Genomic DNA, 18,682 nt, shown 5'->3' with positions numbered 1-18,682 from the left:
GTCAATCCAAAGTTTAATGTGCATGAGGAGTTTGGTCATGTACACTTAGAGCTGGGGATGGAGTTTGTGAGTCTTCAACAATTTAAAAATCCTGTCAAAGACTACAGTATTGATCTAGGAAGACAATTCAAGTGGCTGAAGAATGACAAAGTCAGAGCCCGAGCAAAGTGTAGTAATGATGAATGTGATTGGATGATTTACTGTGCGTGGAACAACAAGATGGCAGCTTTCCAAGTCAAAACTTTTAATGACATCCACACTTGCTGCAGACTTTTTAGAAACAAGAGGGCAAGTAGGGATTGGGTTGCAAAGAAATTAGAAAAAAAGGCTAATGACACAACCGAACATGACAAGGGCTGAGGCCTACGACCACATGAAAGAGGAGTACAAAGTTCATGTCCATTTGAAGAAAGTGACAAAGGCACTTCATAAAGCTGAGGCCAAAACAGAAGGGGGTGAAAAAGAACAATATGCAAAATTGAGAGACTACTTAGGTGAGCTATTGAGAAGCAATTCAGGGTCTACATGTCAAATGCAAGTGATCCCACAACCTGATCCGCACTCCTCACTCATATTTTCTAAGTTGTACATTTGTCTGGATGCATGCAAGAGAGGGTTCAAAGCTGGCTACAGGCCCTTAATTGGGTTGGATGGATGTTTCTTGAAAGGATATTATGGAGGTCAATTGTTAAGTGCAGTTGGGGAAGATGCCAACAAAAGCTTCTATGTCATCGCATATGCAGTTGTTGATAGTGAAGCAAAAGAGAACTGGAAGTGGTTTTTAACCCTTTTACAGAAAGACATTGGCCCTCACGTAGTGTTTGGGTGGAATTTTATTTCTGACCAACAGAAGGTTTATTTTGCTTATTTTATTTGTTTACTCTGTTTTTCCTTCACTGAATCTGATTTCACTGTATTGCTTATTGGTTTTTTTGTTTTTTTGTGTCTGTGTGTAGGGGATGATTCTAGCACTGCAAGAGGTGATGCCTGGTGCATATCATCATTTTTGTGTGCAGCATGTTTGGAAGAACTTCATAAAGCAGTGGAAAGACAAGGCAATTCGAGCCATGGTCTGGGAGTGTTCAAGATGCACCACTGTCCCACAGTTCCAGCAGTCAATGGCACGGTTGAAAGGGAAGAATGAGGCTGCATGGAAGTACTTGGATAACATTTAGCCCTCAAGTTGGGTGAAAGCTTATTTCAGCCACTGGCCGAAATGTGATAATATCACAAACAACATGTCAGAGGTATGGAATGCCAAGATTGTTGGATATAGGTAAAAACCAATTATCACTCTATTAGAGGAATTGAGATGCTACATTATGAGGAGGATAGCTGCACATCAGAGGGTGTTAGGAACTGTTCGGGGTAAAATTGCTCCTGCTCAGCAAAAGAAACTGGATCAGTTAAAGGTACTTAGCAATTCATGGACACCAACTTGGACTGGAAATCTGCAGCAATATATGTATGAGGTCAGTGGGAGAGGTGATAGAGTTGGAGTGAATTTAACAACACATACATGTGCATGCAATGCATGACAGTTGACTGGACTGCCTTGTGAGCATGCTATAGCAGCCATTTGTCACAAAAACGAACCAGCCGAGAACTATGTCCATCAATGGCTTACAGTGGATGCATTGCATGCCACATATGCGCACACCTTAAACCCAGTGAATTCGGACAAGTATTGGCCTGCATTTGATGAACCCAAACCTCTTCCACCAAAACTTAAAAGGCCAATTGGGCATCCCAAGAAACACAGGAAGAAGGACCCAACTGAAGACCAAGGGAGCATGACAAAGAAAGTAAAAAGGACATATACAGCCAAGTGTACTAAATGTGGTCAGACTGGACACTACGCCAATAGTTGTAAGGGGCCACCAGCTTCCAAAAAAGATAAAAGCCAAGCAAGACCACAATCTGTGAGGATTGGCTCTGACTCAATAGATGAAATCCCATTAAGTCAAGGAGGCCCTTCAGCAGTTGGTAGTTCTCAGCCACAACAAGGCAACTTGAGACGAGGCAGCCCACCTCCTTCAATTCCAGAAGAAGAAAATGCAGTGTTGACTGAAGAGACAATGAAGGCAGCAAGCAATGGCACACGAAGCAGATTTTTGTACTTCATGACAACACCTGGTTTCAGGCCACCAAGGCCATCCTTAACAAAATGAGCTGCTGATGAAGAAGAACAAGGGAATAGTGCATGAGCCAACTGACAAGGAGTGGATATAATGGGATTTTTTTGTAAATTCTGGCCATTTGTTTTTAGAGGCCTTATACAGTTATAATGTAAATTTTTTTATGCATGGCCATATTGTATTTATAGGCCTCACTTATGATTCCTATTAGTTGCCTTTTATTTGTAATGTACTACTGGTTTCTAGTTCTAGGAAGACAATTATGTGTAACTGGTTATATTCTGGATATGCATTTTATGTGGCAGGGTTGATGAATGTGATAATTTCATGTCCATTTTATGTTTTTAACTGAGTTGGTCAATTAGCTGAGGCATGGTCATGTAGCTGCCATATTTTCTGGTTACTGGTTTGTGCAGGTTTGTGCAAGGCCATATTTTCTGGTTACTGGTCATTCCATATGGCTTTACTTTTGGATGTTAAGTGCAATTTATTTTGGTTCACATGTTGATGAATGTTGCAGCTATTATGTGGCAGGGTTGATGCATGTTATAAGTGCATTTTCTGGTTCTTATGTTTTCTAAGAGAGTTAACTTGTTGTTGGTCATTTAGCTGCCATATTTGCATTCTGGTGCAGGTTTGTGCTGTGTTACTGGCAAAACAGATCATGCCCAATTTTATGGTTGCAGGGACCAATTAGGACCCCGACACTCATTGTGAGGGACCAATTTGAACCCCTACATAATGCATTTCTGATGTTAAGTGCATTTCTTATGGCAAAGCATATAAGTCAGGGACAACATATGTTTCTGATGTTAAAATGAGTGCTGCATTTTGTTGATTTGGACATCAAGAACTCATGTCCTATAATTCTGGAATCAAGGACCAATAAGTGCCCCGTGCACTTTGTCAGGGACCAAAACGACCCTCGAGTAACATTGCCAGGGACCTAAATGGTCCTCGTGTTTTGCAATCAGTAACAAAATATGCATAACAATATGCAACTTCTGCATCAGCAATGTCATGAGTTATGCATCTATATCAGTAGCAATCTATATCTGTTTGTGATACAATGTAGCAATCTTTTATCCTTCAGTGCTTTTTTAATAATACACACAAACAGATTGGCACTAACACATAATTTGTATAACATAAAGAAGGAGTACTCATTACAATTCACTGAAGGAAAAATATATTTGGGTCACTTGTTTTCACTTTTACCACACTAACAACAAACATACAGATCATGATCACACCAACACAAGCACCTAAGACCCTAGCTGACCTATCAACTATCCTAATTTTTTTGTCCATCCTATCTAACTCCTCCACCATCTTCAGGTATACATCATTCAGTTTTCTTTCCTGCTGATGAAGCTCTTCATTCCTTGCTCTGTAATCTTCACATCTTGCTCTCTCATCATCATCTCCACATATTTCAACTTGAAGTTAATTTCAGCAACATCCAACTCCACAGTATGAATTCTTGCTTCTTCTAGCTCCATGGGTTCATTACACATGTCATCTACCCATCTAAAAAAATCACAATAGGGCTTCCTCTCCTGCAAAAGAAAAACCACGGTTAGCAAGTGTTCCAACTCAATAAAGGGGCAGATTACAAATCCATGCCTTGAAATTAGGACAGCCAAGGAAAGCCCTATTTGGGTTCCTCTCAGTTTTGGAGGTATAGACAATACTTTGTCTCCCACATTTGCACTTCCAACCGGCGGTCCTTGTCATTGTTCTTCTCCCCATTGATTTACTCTCACTTGATCCCCCCATGCCAGAAGAAACACTCATCTTCTTCCACGCCCAAAAATCCGGTTGATGGGTTTTACTGTCGTCGAGTTTCAATCATCAAAGTGCAGACATTTTAGGGCGTATTGCTGTTTAGGGGATGGAGTTTCCGGTTTAGGGTTCGATTGAAGGAATTTGGGGTTTTTATTATTATTAGGGTTCATTATCAGAAGCAAGAGAAGAAGCCCTATTGTGATTTCAGCATGTATATTGAAGGATTAGTAAAGTGATCTCTTTTATATTATTGGGAAATAGAAGTATAATGTTGTAGGAAAGTTGTTAGGTTATGTTATAGAGATAAAGATTGTGGGACCCACACTTGTTTTGATTTTTTATTTTTGAAAACACATGTGGGCCCCACATTTCCTATCTCTATAACATAACCATAAAATTTTCCTACAACATTATTCTTCTTATTCCCTATATTATTATATAGTTTTAGAAACTGACCTACGTAACTTTTCGTTTGAAATGTGAAAGTTTAATTTTTATTATTATTTTGTTTTCCAAAAGCTAAAACCCACGTAACATGTTAAAGCTATATGCATATTTCTTTACAATTCAATAACTATTTTTTTATTGTATTTCTTTTTAAAAATTAAACCGCGTGATAATTTGTGAGGCTAAGTAACAAGGTTGATTATTTTGAAACAATTAATCCACGGAATACAGAAGCCTATATTTTATTTTTGGTTCAGATTATTTTTTATTTTTTTATTTTTTAATTATAAAATGCTTCCAACTAAATGCATGTAATGCAACGATATGCAATGGAGCTTAGGAAGATACTATATAATATAATATAGTGTGTAACAAAAATTCTAAAAATACCTAACCACTTGTATCTTCAAACTCCATATTCAATTTGAAATTTTTTGTAAATCCTTTGTCATCGTCAAAATATATATTCTATATTCCATGGTGCATAGGAGGTCTTCAAAAGTAATATTCTCATTCAATTATTTGAGAAATGAATGGAATGTGAAAAGAGATTAGTAAAGAAAGTTGGTTCAATCTTCTATCCTTAAATTATGAAGAAGAAAATCAGATTTCAATAGTTTCATTCCATTCTAACTCATTTTTAAAAATTCAAATAAAAAAAAACACCATTAATGAACCTTGAGCAGCACGACAGCAACAAAGGGGAATGGCTCCCCATTTCGATGAAAGGCCAACTTCATGCTCAATGAATCCAACTATAAAAACTTACATACTACCATTGGCACTGCCATCATCAAAATTCACAGACACATAGTACCTTAGCAGTTAACATACTAGAGAACATGAGCACCATGGAAGGCAAAGGTTTCACAGAACAGCAAGAAGCTTTGGTTGTGAAGTCATGGGAAGCAATCAATGAAGAAGAATTCTGCAGAGCTGAGTCTCAAGTTTTTCATGAAGTAAAGCATTTATTCAACCTTTCAAATAAGCTCTTTCATATATTTTAACACAACATAATGTTTTTTTATTATGAACTGAGATTGACTTCAAACATTTTATAGAATACTTGAGATTGCTCCAGCAGCTAAGGAGTTGTTCTCATTTTTGAAAGATTCAAAAGTTCCTTTGGAGAAAAACCCCAAGCTCAAGCCCCATGCCATGGCTGTCTTTATGATGGTAACCTTATTATTTTGTTTGACCTCCATTACCATTGAGTCTATTGGTATCAATGTATTTTGTTTTTGTTATTGCAGACATGTGAATCAGCAGTTCAACTGCGTAAGGCTGGTAAAGTCACCGTGAGAGAATCAAACTGAAAAAAATTGGGTGCCATGCCACCCATTTTAAAAGCAGTGTAGCACCTGAGCATTTTGAGGTATATATATATATACATATATATATATATATATAAGATTTAGTAAGTATACAGTGACTGGATATAAAATTTGGTCTAGTGCATTAAGTTCTCCCGCGAGAACACAGTTATAGTAAATATTATAACTATGTTCTCTCGAGAGAACACTATTATAATATTTTGTGCACTATGTTCTCGCTGGAGAACTTAGTGCACTGGACTGTCCAGTTACTTTATTTTCATATATATATATATATATATATATATATGGGGTAGGATCCTTTGACACCAGTGTCAAATTTGAAATTTGACACCTCAATTGCGCGCCGTTAGATCAAAAAATATCAACGACTCTGATTTGCAAGCATGTGACACCATTGATCTTTTTTGATCTAACGGCTCTCAGATGAGGTGTCAAACTTCAAATTTGACACCGGTGTCAATTGATCCTACCTATATATATATATATATATATATATATATATATATATATATATATATATGGGGAATGATCCGTTTACAAATTTGTTTTACAAATTATAGTAAGTATTACCGGTCATACACTCTTGATTGAAGTATGACCGATCATACTTAGTGTAGTTTGTAAGAGTTTGCAAAAAAAAAATTTGTAAATATAACATTCTCCGTATGAAAATGAAACACTCCTCTTAGACACTCTTCCAACTTGAGAAGTTCCTTTCCTCTTAAATTGAATAAGGTTGATAGTGTGCCACCTATGTCCTCTGTTTGTGAAAGTGTTTGGATCTGTGTGTTTTTCTATTGTATGAAGGGAAATAATTATCTAATGTTGCATGAGATTATTTCATGCAACAGAGATAAAATAGTGAAGTTTACTATTATTTTTTTTTTTTAAAAAGTAGTGGACTCTATAATTTTATCTCTGTTGCATGAGATAATTATCTCATGCAACATGAGATTAATAGATCATTTGTATGAATATAATATACTTTATGATGCTATTGGGATTGCTACCTTGGAAAGTGTTTTAGCATTTAATAATTCAGAAATTAAAGGTGATTTTATGAATTGTAGCTAGTTGTGGAGATCATTTTTGGTTCACCTAAACCACCAATTTTTTTTGTGGTCCCTCCTCACAAATGGGAGGGCAAGAAGGAAAAAGAAAAAAAAGACTTGGATAAGATTTATAAAAAAAAAATTAATTTTGTGAGAGGAGCGTCTAATTATTCAATAATCGTGGATCTATTTTAAATTTTCTACTAGTTGTGTCTTTACGTTTATTTGCTTTTCAACGTGAAGTGTTCCCAGATCATTGACTGATTTGATGGATTCCCAAAGTCAACTTGCACCAATAGCCTTTTCTTTTTTTCTTTTTTGTATAACTTTTCTTTTCTTTTCACAATATGCGCTTATAATCACAAACGGTTGGAAAAGAGTAATCCAGGGGAGCATCATTTCAAATAGCACTGAGAAATTACTTAATATCAAGCTAATTTGCAATATTTACATTAAAACTGTATTTTTATATTTAGTTTGAAGAAAAATGTTATACTTACAGACTTTGTCAATTACCGTTTTGATTCTTATTTTGCGTGTTATTCGTGTCATGTCATGTCAACCCACAAAAAATTCGTGTCGAGTCAGTGTTGAAGATTTTGACACGAATAAAAATTCGTGTCGTGTTAGTGTTGATGTATTCGTGTCGTGTCAACCCATTTTGACACTCCTAATGAATTTACTACCAATTTTTCCAGAACTTTGCAATTTCATATTTAAGCGGCAGAGAGGATAAGTGAAAGAATATGTTATGGATATTATGTTGGATATATGCTCTTTTGGTCACTAAAGTTCTATTGGGTTTCAGTGACACTTGAGCCCATGAGGCTTAGGGTTGAGTTATATTTAAGACCTAAGCATATATATTCATAGTTTTCTCCTCTTATGCCTCCAAGGTGAACAGATCATCAGAAACAAACTCAAGAGGCAGACGTTCATCATCTGAATGGTTGTCCACACAACCATCTCATCCTCCTCGAAAGATAGTCTGGAAGATCGATCATAGAGGGAACAACTATTGTTCGTGGTCACATAACTACGCCCTTCCAGGTAATCAAAACGATGAAGGTTAATCTTTTCCCTCGTCGTGTCGGTTCGATGCGCTTCCGCATTTCTAGTAAGATTCTTACATATTATTCATTATTTTTCTTTTCATTATTTTCCCATCACTCTAATTTTGATAAAGGGCTTTAATATGAAAATAATAATAATAATACAGTGTGTATGAGATTTGTTTAATTCTAATATGAAATATATGAATATCACGTCTCGGCCTAAAATCTTATAACATTAAGTTAATAATTCCTTTTACTTAGATACTTTTTACTTGATGTATTTTTTGAGTTAATGATTCCTTTTATTTCGATATTTTTTACTTGATACATTTTTAACCAAGGTGAGATTTCACTGCTCGTACTTGAAAATAGTTAAAATGTTTTCTCTGCTTTTCGGAAGCCGTTCGGGTTTTGGAACAGGGCATGCCCTGCTTTTATGGTTGAATGCTTCAATCCATTAGTTTGAGATTGGCTCTTTGTTTTGGTGTATCTCTTAGTAAACCCACAAATTAAAAGACAACAAGTGAATAGGTGCTATTTCTACCTTTTGTGGCAAACAGTGGTGGATCTAAGAATTTTAATAAGGAGGGGCAAAAATAAAAAATATTATATCATAAATAAAAGTACTTGAAATACACTGCAAATTTAATATACAAAAAATTGAAAAAAACTTATTACATAAATTAATATCACTTCACTTACTTTTGCTCTACGTATTTTTATATTATTAAACTCATATATAATTGAATCCATGCTAAAATTCAAAATAATTTCTTTTTTAATGTATATAATCAAAGATAGTCTATGACTATACATACATACAATGATCTTAAGAAGGTGGAAGTTGATTTTACCTAGCTCTAGAATATTTTATTTTATTTTAATACACAGCCAAAATCGATTTTACACAACCAAAATTGAGAGGTTAAAGAAGGAGGTTGGTAATGGACAAAACACGGAAAGGAGAGAAGATGATATGATGTTCTCAAGAAAAAATATAGGTAAGAGTGTGGGCAGAAACATGGGGAACTGAAGAAAAAAACGTGTACAACACGGTAATTTCACCATCATATTTTTCTATATATATTATAAAAAAAAAATTTCTTGAATTTTAGAGGGGGCAGGAGCCCACCCTAGCCCCCCTACTGGGTCCGCCCCTGTTGCCAAAGCTAAAAAGGAATGCAAAAAAAATAAATAAAAATGCAAATTATATACTTAACGATTTGATCAAAATAAACATGGCTAAAGTGAATAATGACAGGAACGGCAACAAAGACAAATGAACTTTATTTATGTCTATTTGTTATTTTGTATTCATGGCAGAATAGAAATAATGACCTTAAGTAATTAGGAGCTCCCTTTACTGAGTACTTTAGTGCAATATTTGTGCTTTCATCAATCATATTATTTGTTAGTGTTTTTACTTTTTAATTGTAAAACATAATAATAAAAAATAGCCATGTCTAATTGCTTTCAATAATTAACTCCGAATTTTGCTATTATTCATACTATATAGTATGCAGGACATGCTCTGTCTGCTGATGCAGATGCAGATGCTTTGCATATGAGACGGCACATTATAGGCATGATGAATTCATTTATTTGAGGTATAGATCATTTTCTGCATGGCAGGCCAAACCTAATTTTTGTTTTGTCTGCGATCATTTCCTAATTTTAAGTGGCATTGTTAGAAATTATTTGCTGCGGTTTGCAATAGCACAGCTCTGATTTGTATAAACTGACATTTTGTTTTAATCAACTTTTGGGGCATTTATTTGTGTTAATAACTTTTAATATTTTTTATATGGAAAAAATATTTGTACTTTTAAATATATAATTTTGTGTCATTTTAGATTTTAACCGTTGATTTCTGTCAATTAACGGTTAGAATTTATTAATTAATTAATAAATTTTATTGCAAATTATTAATTAATTAATAAATTTGACCTAATAAATTATAATCGTTGATTGACGAAAATTAACAATTAAAATTTAAAATGACATACACAAAATTATATCATTTAAAAAGATAAACTTTTTTCCCTATTTTATATTGAAAAAAAAAGAGTGGATTCTTGCATGCTTTCCACTAACACACCCCCACTCAATGTAAAGGGTGCTATTAGGGGCCGTTTGGTACGCGACATTTCGTAGGATTCTCGGGAAACTGAATTTTTCTAAATTTTAAATTTTCGCATATTATCATAAACTGAATGTAAAAATCATATTTTTAAAATTTGAGATTCCTGGACAAATAAAAATTTCTACTGTACCAAACGCTCCCTTAGTATTTATTAACTTTCCTATGAAGTGGGTTTGGAGGATAAACAATGAATATTTATCTCATTAAGCATCTGAATATTCCAAAGAGATTTAATTCTGATTGGGACTAAGCTTTGCCACATTAAACACGGATTTAACTGGTTTAGTAATCAATGCTTAATCATTTGAAATATACTTTCTTTAGATATAAATACGAATTTAGGTTCCTATAAAATAATATTTTTAAAACCGAGATGTCTCCAAATTTTCCCTACTAAATATAACAAAAATATATATTAAATCTGTATCAAATTATCAATTATAAAAAGAACAACCCTTTAGGATACCAAAAAAAAAAAAAAACCCTTTCATTGTTACGATAAATTATTAATGTAATTATTATGTTTATCTGGTTGTATGTCACGTTCCTTTTTATATTGATGTCTTAGAACTAATATATTGTTTTTTACTTATATCTTTGTATTTTATTTTATTTTTGCAATCCTTTTCAAAAAATTTTGGGTGCATAATTTCATTTTGTTTTTTAGCATTTACTAGTCAATTTTGCATAAATACTGTATTGGATTCAATCACTTTGATGGTAGATATGATGGAAATTAATTTGAAGGAAAATATACTCTTATATTGTAGGAGAGTATTTTTCTCTCCTACACATACATCGATTTTCGTGTTATTTTGTTATTTTCTTTTTCTATAAGTGGGTGGGTCTCATACATGATTGTCTCTATAGCATGAGAAAGCTTCTCTCCTATTGCATGAGATTAATAAAGCCCTAATTTGAATGAAGCCGAGACGTTGCAAAAATAAGTTTTAATGAAGCAAATATCAACAAAAGATGGAAAATAGTAATCTGTCAAGTCATGGTACCAGCTTTGAGTTCTAATAAAGTGGCATTCGAATCAGCTTTCTTTGACTGAATTCAGTTGCCTTTATAGACATTTCAAAAGTAACCTGTTATAAATTTGAATACAAATTTATCTACAGTTACGCTATCTTATCTTCTACGGAACAAACTCATCAGACAAAACAAACAACAACTACTGGAATCTTACGGTGATTAAGAGATCGCGATTTCGATTATTATCTTTAACTATTTTATGATGCAATTAAATAAATATAGGATAGATAAAAAAATTAAGTACGTATAATATTTATGCTTTAAGTTCAAAAGACTCTTATATAAGAAGATATATTAAAAATATATAAAATTATTAATATAATCTCACTCAATATTTTAAAATTTTAAGTTGAAATAATTTTTTATCAAGTGTTGGTATTTGGTTTGATATTTAAGAAAATTTATGTATACGATAATCTATGACCTCTATTTAAGAAATTTAACCAGACATGTGCTTTAACTTTGTTTTTAGTTTTTACTAAAAATGAAAATAGAAAATAGATAATTAATCAATTTTACTAGGCTGCTACAAAGCCATTTGATTAAATCATTGCTTACGGAAGGAGAGGTAATCCACAACCATTTTCTTCTTGCCGCAAGCAGCCCCTAGTTTTTGGGCACCTGGTATGGCATGTATTTTTTTTTTTTTTATACACTGGGTTAACATAAAAAATCAATTTAACTCAAAAGTTTATGACGTTAAGTGAAGACCCATTAATAGTTTATATACTTCTCTAACTCGCTCTCTCACAAGAGAATTCATTAGACTTGAAATGTGAATAATGCATCAAACTCAGTCTACCTGTGCTAAAAAAACTCACAAAGAAAATGGGAGGCGACGAGAATCGAACCCGAGACATCAAAGCTCTGAAATTTAACTCAAAAGTTTAAACTATTAAGTATAAGCCCATCAATGGTTTATACAATTTTTGGTTTATACAAATTTTTAACAGGTAAAAAATTAAACACACAACTTAATACAACCTACCCAAACCTCTCACCATTATACCAAACCTAATGATTTTTTTTTCTCTAACCCTAGTATATTCTACGCGTGTTTGGAAATGGAAAAAGATAACGAAATAAAATTAAGGTTTCATTTACCCAAAAAAAAAAATAAATAAAATTAAGGTTTCAATATCTTAAAATAGATTTCAGTGCCAAACACATAGAATCAATTGATAGATGTTATTTCAGTTTAATTATTGGTTTTGTATTGGTATATATAGCTGTGTTACAAAATTTAATAACTTATTATCATGCTCGATTCGAATAAATTAGTAAAGTAATCAATGAAATAGAATAGAAATTACAAAGAACAACTTTAACTCAAAACTTAAGGTGTTGGGTAATGATTTTTTTAATGATTTATATTATTCTCTAACACATCCTCTCAGGCCTGTGGGCTTGAAGCGTGAATATTGCACAAGTCCAATTTTTGGTTTACCTTTTGTGCTTTTTATTTAATTCCACTTGAAAGTGGGGGCGGTGAGTATCGAACTCGTGACCTTCACTGAAGCTTTGATACCATGTAAAAAACCTTGAGATACATCACCCCAAAAGCTAGCTTAAAGGTGGGAGTGCCCAAGCCTTATAAACTCCACATTAGTTGCACATACAACTAATGTGATACTATATATCTCAACATGCTTCCTCACACTAGAGCCCATTGGGCTTGAAGAGTGGATGATGCAACAAGCCTCAACCTACCTATGCTAAGAAATTCCACAAGAGAAAGTGGAGGACGGCAATCTCTGATACCATGTAAAGAACCACTTCAACCCTGAACTTTTTTAATGATTTATATTGTTATACGAGAATAAAAAAATAAAACCCTGAACCAACGAAGTGAGTAGCGTGGCAGCCAAACAAATAAGAATGACTCCCCATTGGGACGAAGGGCCAACATCATGTTCAATGAATCCAACTATAAAAACTTCCTCATCCATTGGCAGTGCCATCACAATTCACAACTCACAAACAAATACCTTATCAGTTAACATACTAGAGAGAGAACATGAACACCGTGGAGGGCAGAGGTTTCACAGAAGAGCAAGAAGCTCTGGTGGTGAAGTCATGGAGCGCGATGAAGAAGAATTCTGGAGAGCTGGGTCTCAAGTTTTTCTTGAAGTAAGGCATTTCTTGATCAACTTATATTAAACTCTTTAATCAGCTGACAACACAACATTATTATTATTATGTTTTTCAACTGACCATGACTTCAAAATTTTGTAGAGTATTTGAGATTGCTCCATCAGCTCAGAAATTGTTCTCATTCTTGAAAGATTCAAAAGTTCCTTTGGAGCAAAACCCCAAGCTCAAGCCCCATGCCATGTCTGTCTTTGTGATGGTAAGCTTACTTCGTTTCACTTCCCATTACCATTAATAAGGCTTTAACTCTGTCACCATTCACCACAAAACCGGTCAAATTTTCCAGTTAAACTCTGTCTCTTTGTATCAATTTTATTTTGTTCTTGTGATTGCAGACATGCGAATCAGCAGTTCAACTACGGAAGGCTGGTAAAGTCACCGTGAGAGAATCAAACTTGAAAAAGTTAGGTGCCTCTCATTTTAAAAGCGGTGTAGCAGACGAACATTTTGAGGTATATAATGTATACACTTTCAATATGAATATAGTTGAAAATGATGTTTGCTCATATTTGTTACCTCAACTTTTACATTAAAATATGAGATGGAGAAAAAATATGTATATATCTCAGCACCCTATATTAATCTTGCATAGTGTTTAGTGAGTAATTTTGTTTCTGGAGTATATAGAGAGAGTACAAATTAAGACTAATGTATAGTTTATTCTTTTGTTTTGTTAAGGTAACAAAGTTCGCACTTTTGGAGACCATAAAAGAAGCTGTTCCTGAAATGTGGTCACCGGAAATGAAGAATGCATGGGGAGAAGCTTATGATCAGCTGGTCGCGGCCATCAAATCAGAAATGAAACCCTCCTCCTCTTAGACTTTCATCTAACTTACATAGTTCCTTTCCTCTAAAATTGAATAAGATTAATAGAGAGCCACCCTGCAGGTCCCTGTTTGTGAATAAAAGGGTCTGTGCTTTACTTTTGTATGAATATATAATACTACTTTATGTTGCTATAGTATTGGGGTTGCTAGTTTGGAAAGTGTTTAGCATTTAACAATTCAGTGATTGTATGAATTGTAGCTAGTTGTGATGTCTTTACATTTATTTGCTATTCAACATGAAATCTTTCCGGATCATTGGCTCGTTTGATGGTTTTACTTACATAGTCAACTTGCACCAATAGCCTCTGTTTGAGTTTGAGCATCATTTACTCTAACACTGAGTGAGAAATTTATTTATATAAGAACCTTATATTTCATATTTAGTTCGATAATGAAAATATTATGACCATACACCTTAAAAATAATACCAATAAGTACATTTTGTCATTTTTCTTCTTCTCCCTTGTTTTGTTTAGAGCACCTCAAGATAGTTATTAAATTCATACATTTTCAATTATGAATTCTTGTTCTGTATAGAATTTCAAGAGCTTGAACTAAGATTCCCCTCTGCTTCTCAGATATGAGGTTCTCAATTTGTTGTGTGGATTTTCCACCAACCGTTCACCCAAGTAGTTCGCACTTCATCGAATTTTCTACCAACCTACGCCATATTTGATAACATTATCTTCCTGAACGATTATTATTTAGATTAATACCTAATTAAAGTTTCGGTTTCCTTTGCTTCCTTGGGGCGATTTTAATATCTCCTTTGTATCCACAAATTATTGTAGGACCCAACAAGCAACAAGCAGAACAGAATTTTCCTATTTTTCTGATATCATATAATTTGACCCTTTTCTCTTAGTGGGAAAATTTTAATTCAAAAGGAAGGGGGCATTACCGTGGATTCTTAGCTTTCTTTGTACATGTTGTAGCATTGTTTGTATCAAATATTATATTAAAATGTGAGGCTTTATGCGAAGCAGAAAAATTGTTCGTTTTCATGGATTTGTAGATCAAAACTATGTAATATACTCACTTTCATGGTTTTTACGGTCCAAAACAATCTTAAGAAATATAACATGTACGTAAAATATCTAACTTTTTTCTTGAACGGAATAGTGATTGAAATAAATTTAGACCTAAGATGTTACTCTATCCACTGACCTTAAAATTTGAGTTAAAACCAAATGACCTATAGTAACTTTTTAATAAGATATGGTTTCCTTAATGGGATAAAAAATTCATTTGTTGTGTTCCATTTTCAGGGAGAAGCTAATCCTCAATATACTGATGTATTTGTGAACGTAATTTGAATCAGCACATGTAGAATTTCATATAGGAAAATTCTTGCATTAATTAAAGCGAGGCAGAGAGAAAAGAATGTGGGAACTTCAAGAAAATACTATTCTATTTTTGGCTAAACTTGATGGGTTTCATAGAAACAACGGTCAAACAAGACAATGGAATTTATGTATTTTCTTTCTTTGTACAGAGATAATTATATATACTAATTTTGGGCTTCAATCGAGCCACAAATCACTCTAAAAGAATAAAATTAAAATCATAGAATTGATATCTCCTATCAATCAATTATATTTACAATTAATTCCTATAATTGCTAATACAATCAAAATCAAATTAATTACTCGAAGAATTGATGTCTCCTATCAATCAATTCTATTTACGATTAATTCGTATAATTGCTAACACAATCAAAATCAAATTAATTATTGATTGTATACAGCTCAACACTCCCCCTCAAGTTGGAGCATAAATATCTATCATGCCCAACTTGCCAATAGCAGCTTGAAACACCTTCCCTGACACAGCTTTAGTCAATATATCAGCAAGTTGATCTTCAGATTTTACAAAAGGAAAGTGTATAATTTTTTGATCTAATTTCTCCTTGATGAAATGTCTGTCTACTTCCACATGTTTAGTCTGATCATGCTGAACTGAGTTGTGTGCAAATTCAATGGCAGCTTTGTTATCACAGTGCAGGTTCATAGGATGGTCATAACAAACTCCTAAATCTTTTAGGACACTTTTGATCCACAATAATTCACACACACAATGAGTCATACCTCGAAATTCAGCTTCTGCACTTGACCTTGCTACAACTTTTTGTTTTTTACTTTTCCAAGTCACCAAGTTGCCTTCCACAAAGGTGAAATAACCAGAAGTGGATTTCCTGGTGGTTTGATCGCCAGCCCAATCAGAATCTGTATATCCCTCAATGCGTGAAGTGTTATTTTTTGAGAACAACAAACCTCGGCCTGGGGCACCCTTTAGGTACCTAAGAATTCGATATATAGCTTTCATATGGTCCACACTAGGAGCATGCATGAAGCGACTCACAACATTTACGGCATAAGCTATATCTGGTAGGGGTGTTCGCGGTTTGGATTGGATCGATTTTGGAAGCAAAAATCATATGATCCAATCCCTTCGGTTTGATAATGTAATCATTCATTCGGTTTGGAATTTTTTTCAAATCCGATCCGATCCAATCCAATTTTTTCGGTTTGGATTGGATCGATTTTCGGTTTTTTGAAAATCTTAAATTTTTTTCATGATTATTGTGCAAATAACATCTTTTGTATATATTGACTTTGTAATTTATTTATTTTTAAATACAAAAGCATCATTAAACGATAATATAATTTTTTTTTGGACAATGAGATATGAAGCTCTACACAGATTACATTTTGTTAATGAGATGTGACAATGTTTTTTATTGGGTTTAGTTGATGGGTTAATGGGTCTTTGGTTTAGAAATTTTTGGATTATGATTGGGGAAAAACCCAAGTAGGTAGAGAGAAATTAATATATTGGATCGGTTTTCATTAACCAATCCGAAAACCGATGCAATCCAATTAAAATTTGCAGTTGTTTTTCGATTTTCAGTTTTCGGTTTATTCGGTTATTGATTTTTCGGTTCGGTTACCGCGGTTTGAATCGGTTTGGATCGGTTGATGAACACCCATAATATCTGGCCTAGTGTGCAATAAATAAATTAGTCTACCAACTAACGTTTGATACCTGCCAATATCGGTTGGGACTTGATTAGGGAAGATACCAAGTGAATGGTTCATCTTTATAGGTGTTTCCACTGGTTTGCATGCAAGCAATCCTGTATCAGCAAGAAGATCCAGTACATATTTTCTTTGAGAGAGAAAGATTCCCTGTTTAGATCGAGCAATTTTGATGCCTAAGAAGTATTTGAGTTGTCCCAGATCTTTCATATCAAATTCAGTTGCTAGATACTTCTGTAATAACTTCATTTCACATGGATCATCACCAGTCAAAACCATGTCATCAACATACACTATCAATGCTGTTACCTTTCCATCTTTGTTCTTTATGAAGAGAGTATGATCTGCATTACTTTGGTTATACCCAAAGTTCTTCATGGCTTGAGAAAATCTTCCAAACCAGGCTCGAGGTGATTGCTTGAGCCCATATAAAGCTTTCTTCAATTTGCAAACTTCATTCTTTCCCATGGAGCTCTTTTTGACACTTGGTGGTATCTCCATATAGACCTCATCTTCAAGATCTCCATTTAGAAAGGCATTTTTAACATCAAATTGTTTTAGGGGCCAATCTCTGTTTGCAGCAATAGACAAAAGAATTCGGATAGTATTGAGTTTGGCAACCGGGGCAAAAGTGTCTTGATAATCTACTTCGTACTTCTGTGTGTATCCTTTTGCTACCAGTCTAGCTTTGTACCTATCAATGCTTCCATCTGCTTTTAGTTTAACTGTGAACACCCATTTGCACCCTATGGTTTTCTTTCCATTTGGCAAGGGAATCAGTTCCCATGTTGAGTTCTTTTGTAATGCTTCCATTTCCTCATTCATTGCTTTCTTCCACCTTGGATCATGTAAGGCCTCCTGCAAATTGTTAGGAACAGATACACTAGACAATTGATTAACCGTCAGAGCATGCGATTCAGATAGCCTATGAGTGGATACGTAGCTACTAATTGGATATTTAACATTTGCTTTGGGTCTGGTTCATATTGATTTTTTGGCACACCTTTGTTAGGTCTCAAGGAACTCCTAATATTAATATGTGAAGGATTTAAGATATTTTCAGTAGGAATATGTGTTTCAGGTAAATCAAATGGAGTTGAGAAAGAAGGTACCTCAGTATTTTCCTCGGGTGAGGTATCAGTGACATCTCTAGATGATTCTTTTGTTATGGGTGTTAATGTTGGAAGTTCAGTAGATGGAGTACGCACCATATCAGCAGGGGCATGATCAGGGGTAGTGATAATAGGTGGAAGTCCATCAAGGGTAGAAGCATTTTCAGTTATTGGGGAAGAGTTGCTCTTGGTTGGATTCCATCCATCAAAGAAGACTTCTTCTCCACTATAGCTCTCCCTCTGAGGAGAAGTCTCGGAGGCTCCCCCTAAGTAACAAGGCTCAGATTCTTGAAAAGATGCTTCCAAAGTAATATGCATTTTGTGAAGGATGGGATCATAACACCGGTCTCCTTCTTGAAGATTTGAGTAACCCACGAATACACACTTCTTAGCACAAGGATCTAACTTGGTGCGTAGAGGTTGGGGATATGAACATACACAATGCAACCAAAGACCCTAGGCTCCAAGTTTGGAATATGAGGGATAGAAAAAAAAGACTGCAACTTTTGTTGAGGAGTTTGAAAAGCCAAGACCCGAGAGGGAGTACGATTAATCA

The 18,682-nt window shown here is 34.3% G+C and overlaps 2 protein-coding genes and 1 pseudogene across 2 annotated transcripts; 2 read left to right on the top strand and 1 right to left on the bottom strand.

The window, feature by feature from the left end:
* Positions 1-3,487: 3,487 nt before the first annotated feature.
* On the bottom strand, positions 3,488-3,935 carry LOC133302853 (uncharacterized protein At4g04775-like). Its single transcript, XM_061502699.1, has 2 exons — positions 3,765-3,935; positions 3,488-3,697 (listed from the first exon to the last, which is right to left on the bottom strand). The coding sequence occupies exons 1-2, from the start codon at positions 3,933-3,935 to the stop codon at positions 3,488-3,490; spliced, it is 381 nt and encodes a 126-aa protein (XP_061358683.1).
* A 1,280-nt stretch (positions 3,936-5,215) lies between these two features.
* LOC133302776 (hemoglobin-2-like) lies at positions 5,216-9,164 on the top strand (annotated as a pseudogene).
* A 3,845-nt stretch (positions 9,165-13,009) lies between these two features.
* Positions 13,010-14,113, top strand: LOC133303486 (hemoglobin-2). The gene is made up of 4 exons (XM_061503434.1): positions 13,010-13,128; positions 13,234-13,348; positions 13,485-13,601; positions 13,828-14,113. The coding sequence occupies exons 1-4, from the start codon at positions 13,016-13,018 to the stop codon at positions 13,966-13,968; spliced, it is 486 nt and encodes a 161-aa protein (XP_061359418.1). The 5' UTR covers positions 13,010-13,015; the 3' UTR covers positions 13,969-14,113.
* Positions 14,114-18,682: the final 4,569 nt, after the last annotated feature.

The sequence above is a fragment of the Gastrolobium bilobum genome, unplaced genomic scaffold (genome assembly GCF_033153095.1).
Source record: "Gastrolobium bilobum isolate Gb01-03AN ecotype WA unplaced genomic scaffold, APGP_CSIRO_Gbil_v1 utg8016, whole genome shotgun sequence".
In the NCBI taxonomy this organism is placed as follows: Eukaryota; Viridiplantae; Streptophyta; class Magnoliopsida; order Fabales; family Fabaceae; genus Gastrolobium; species Gastrolobium bilobum.
This window is presented reverse-complemented; position numbering and strand designations above follow the sequence as displayed.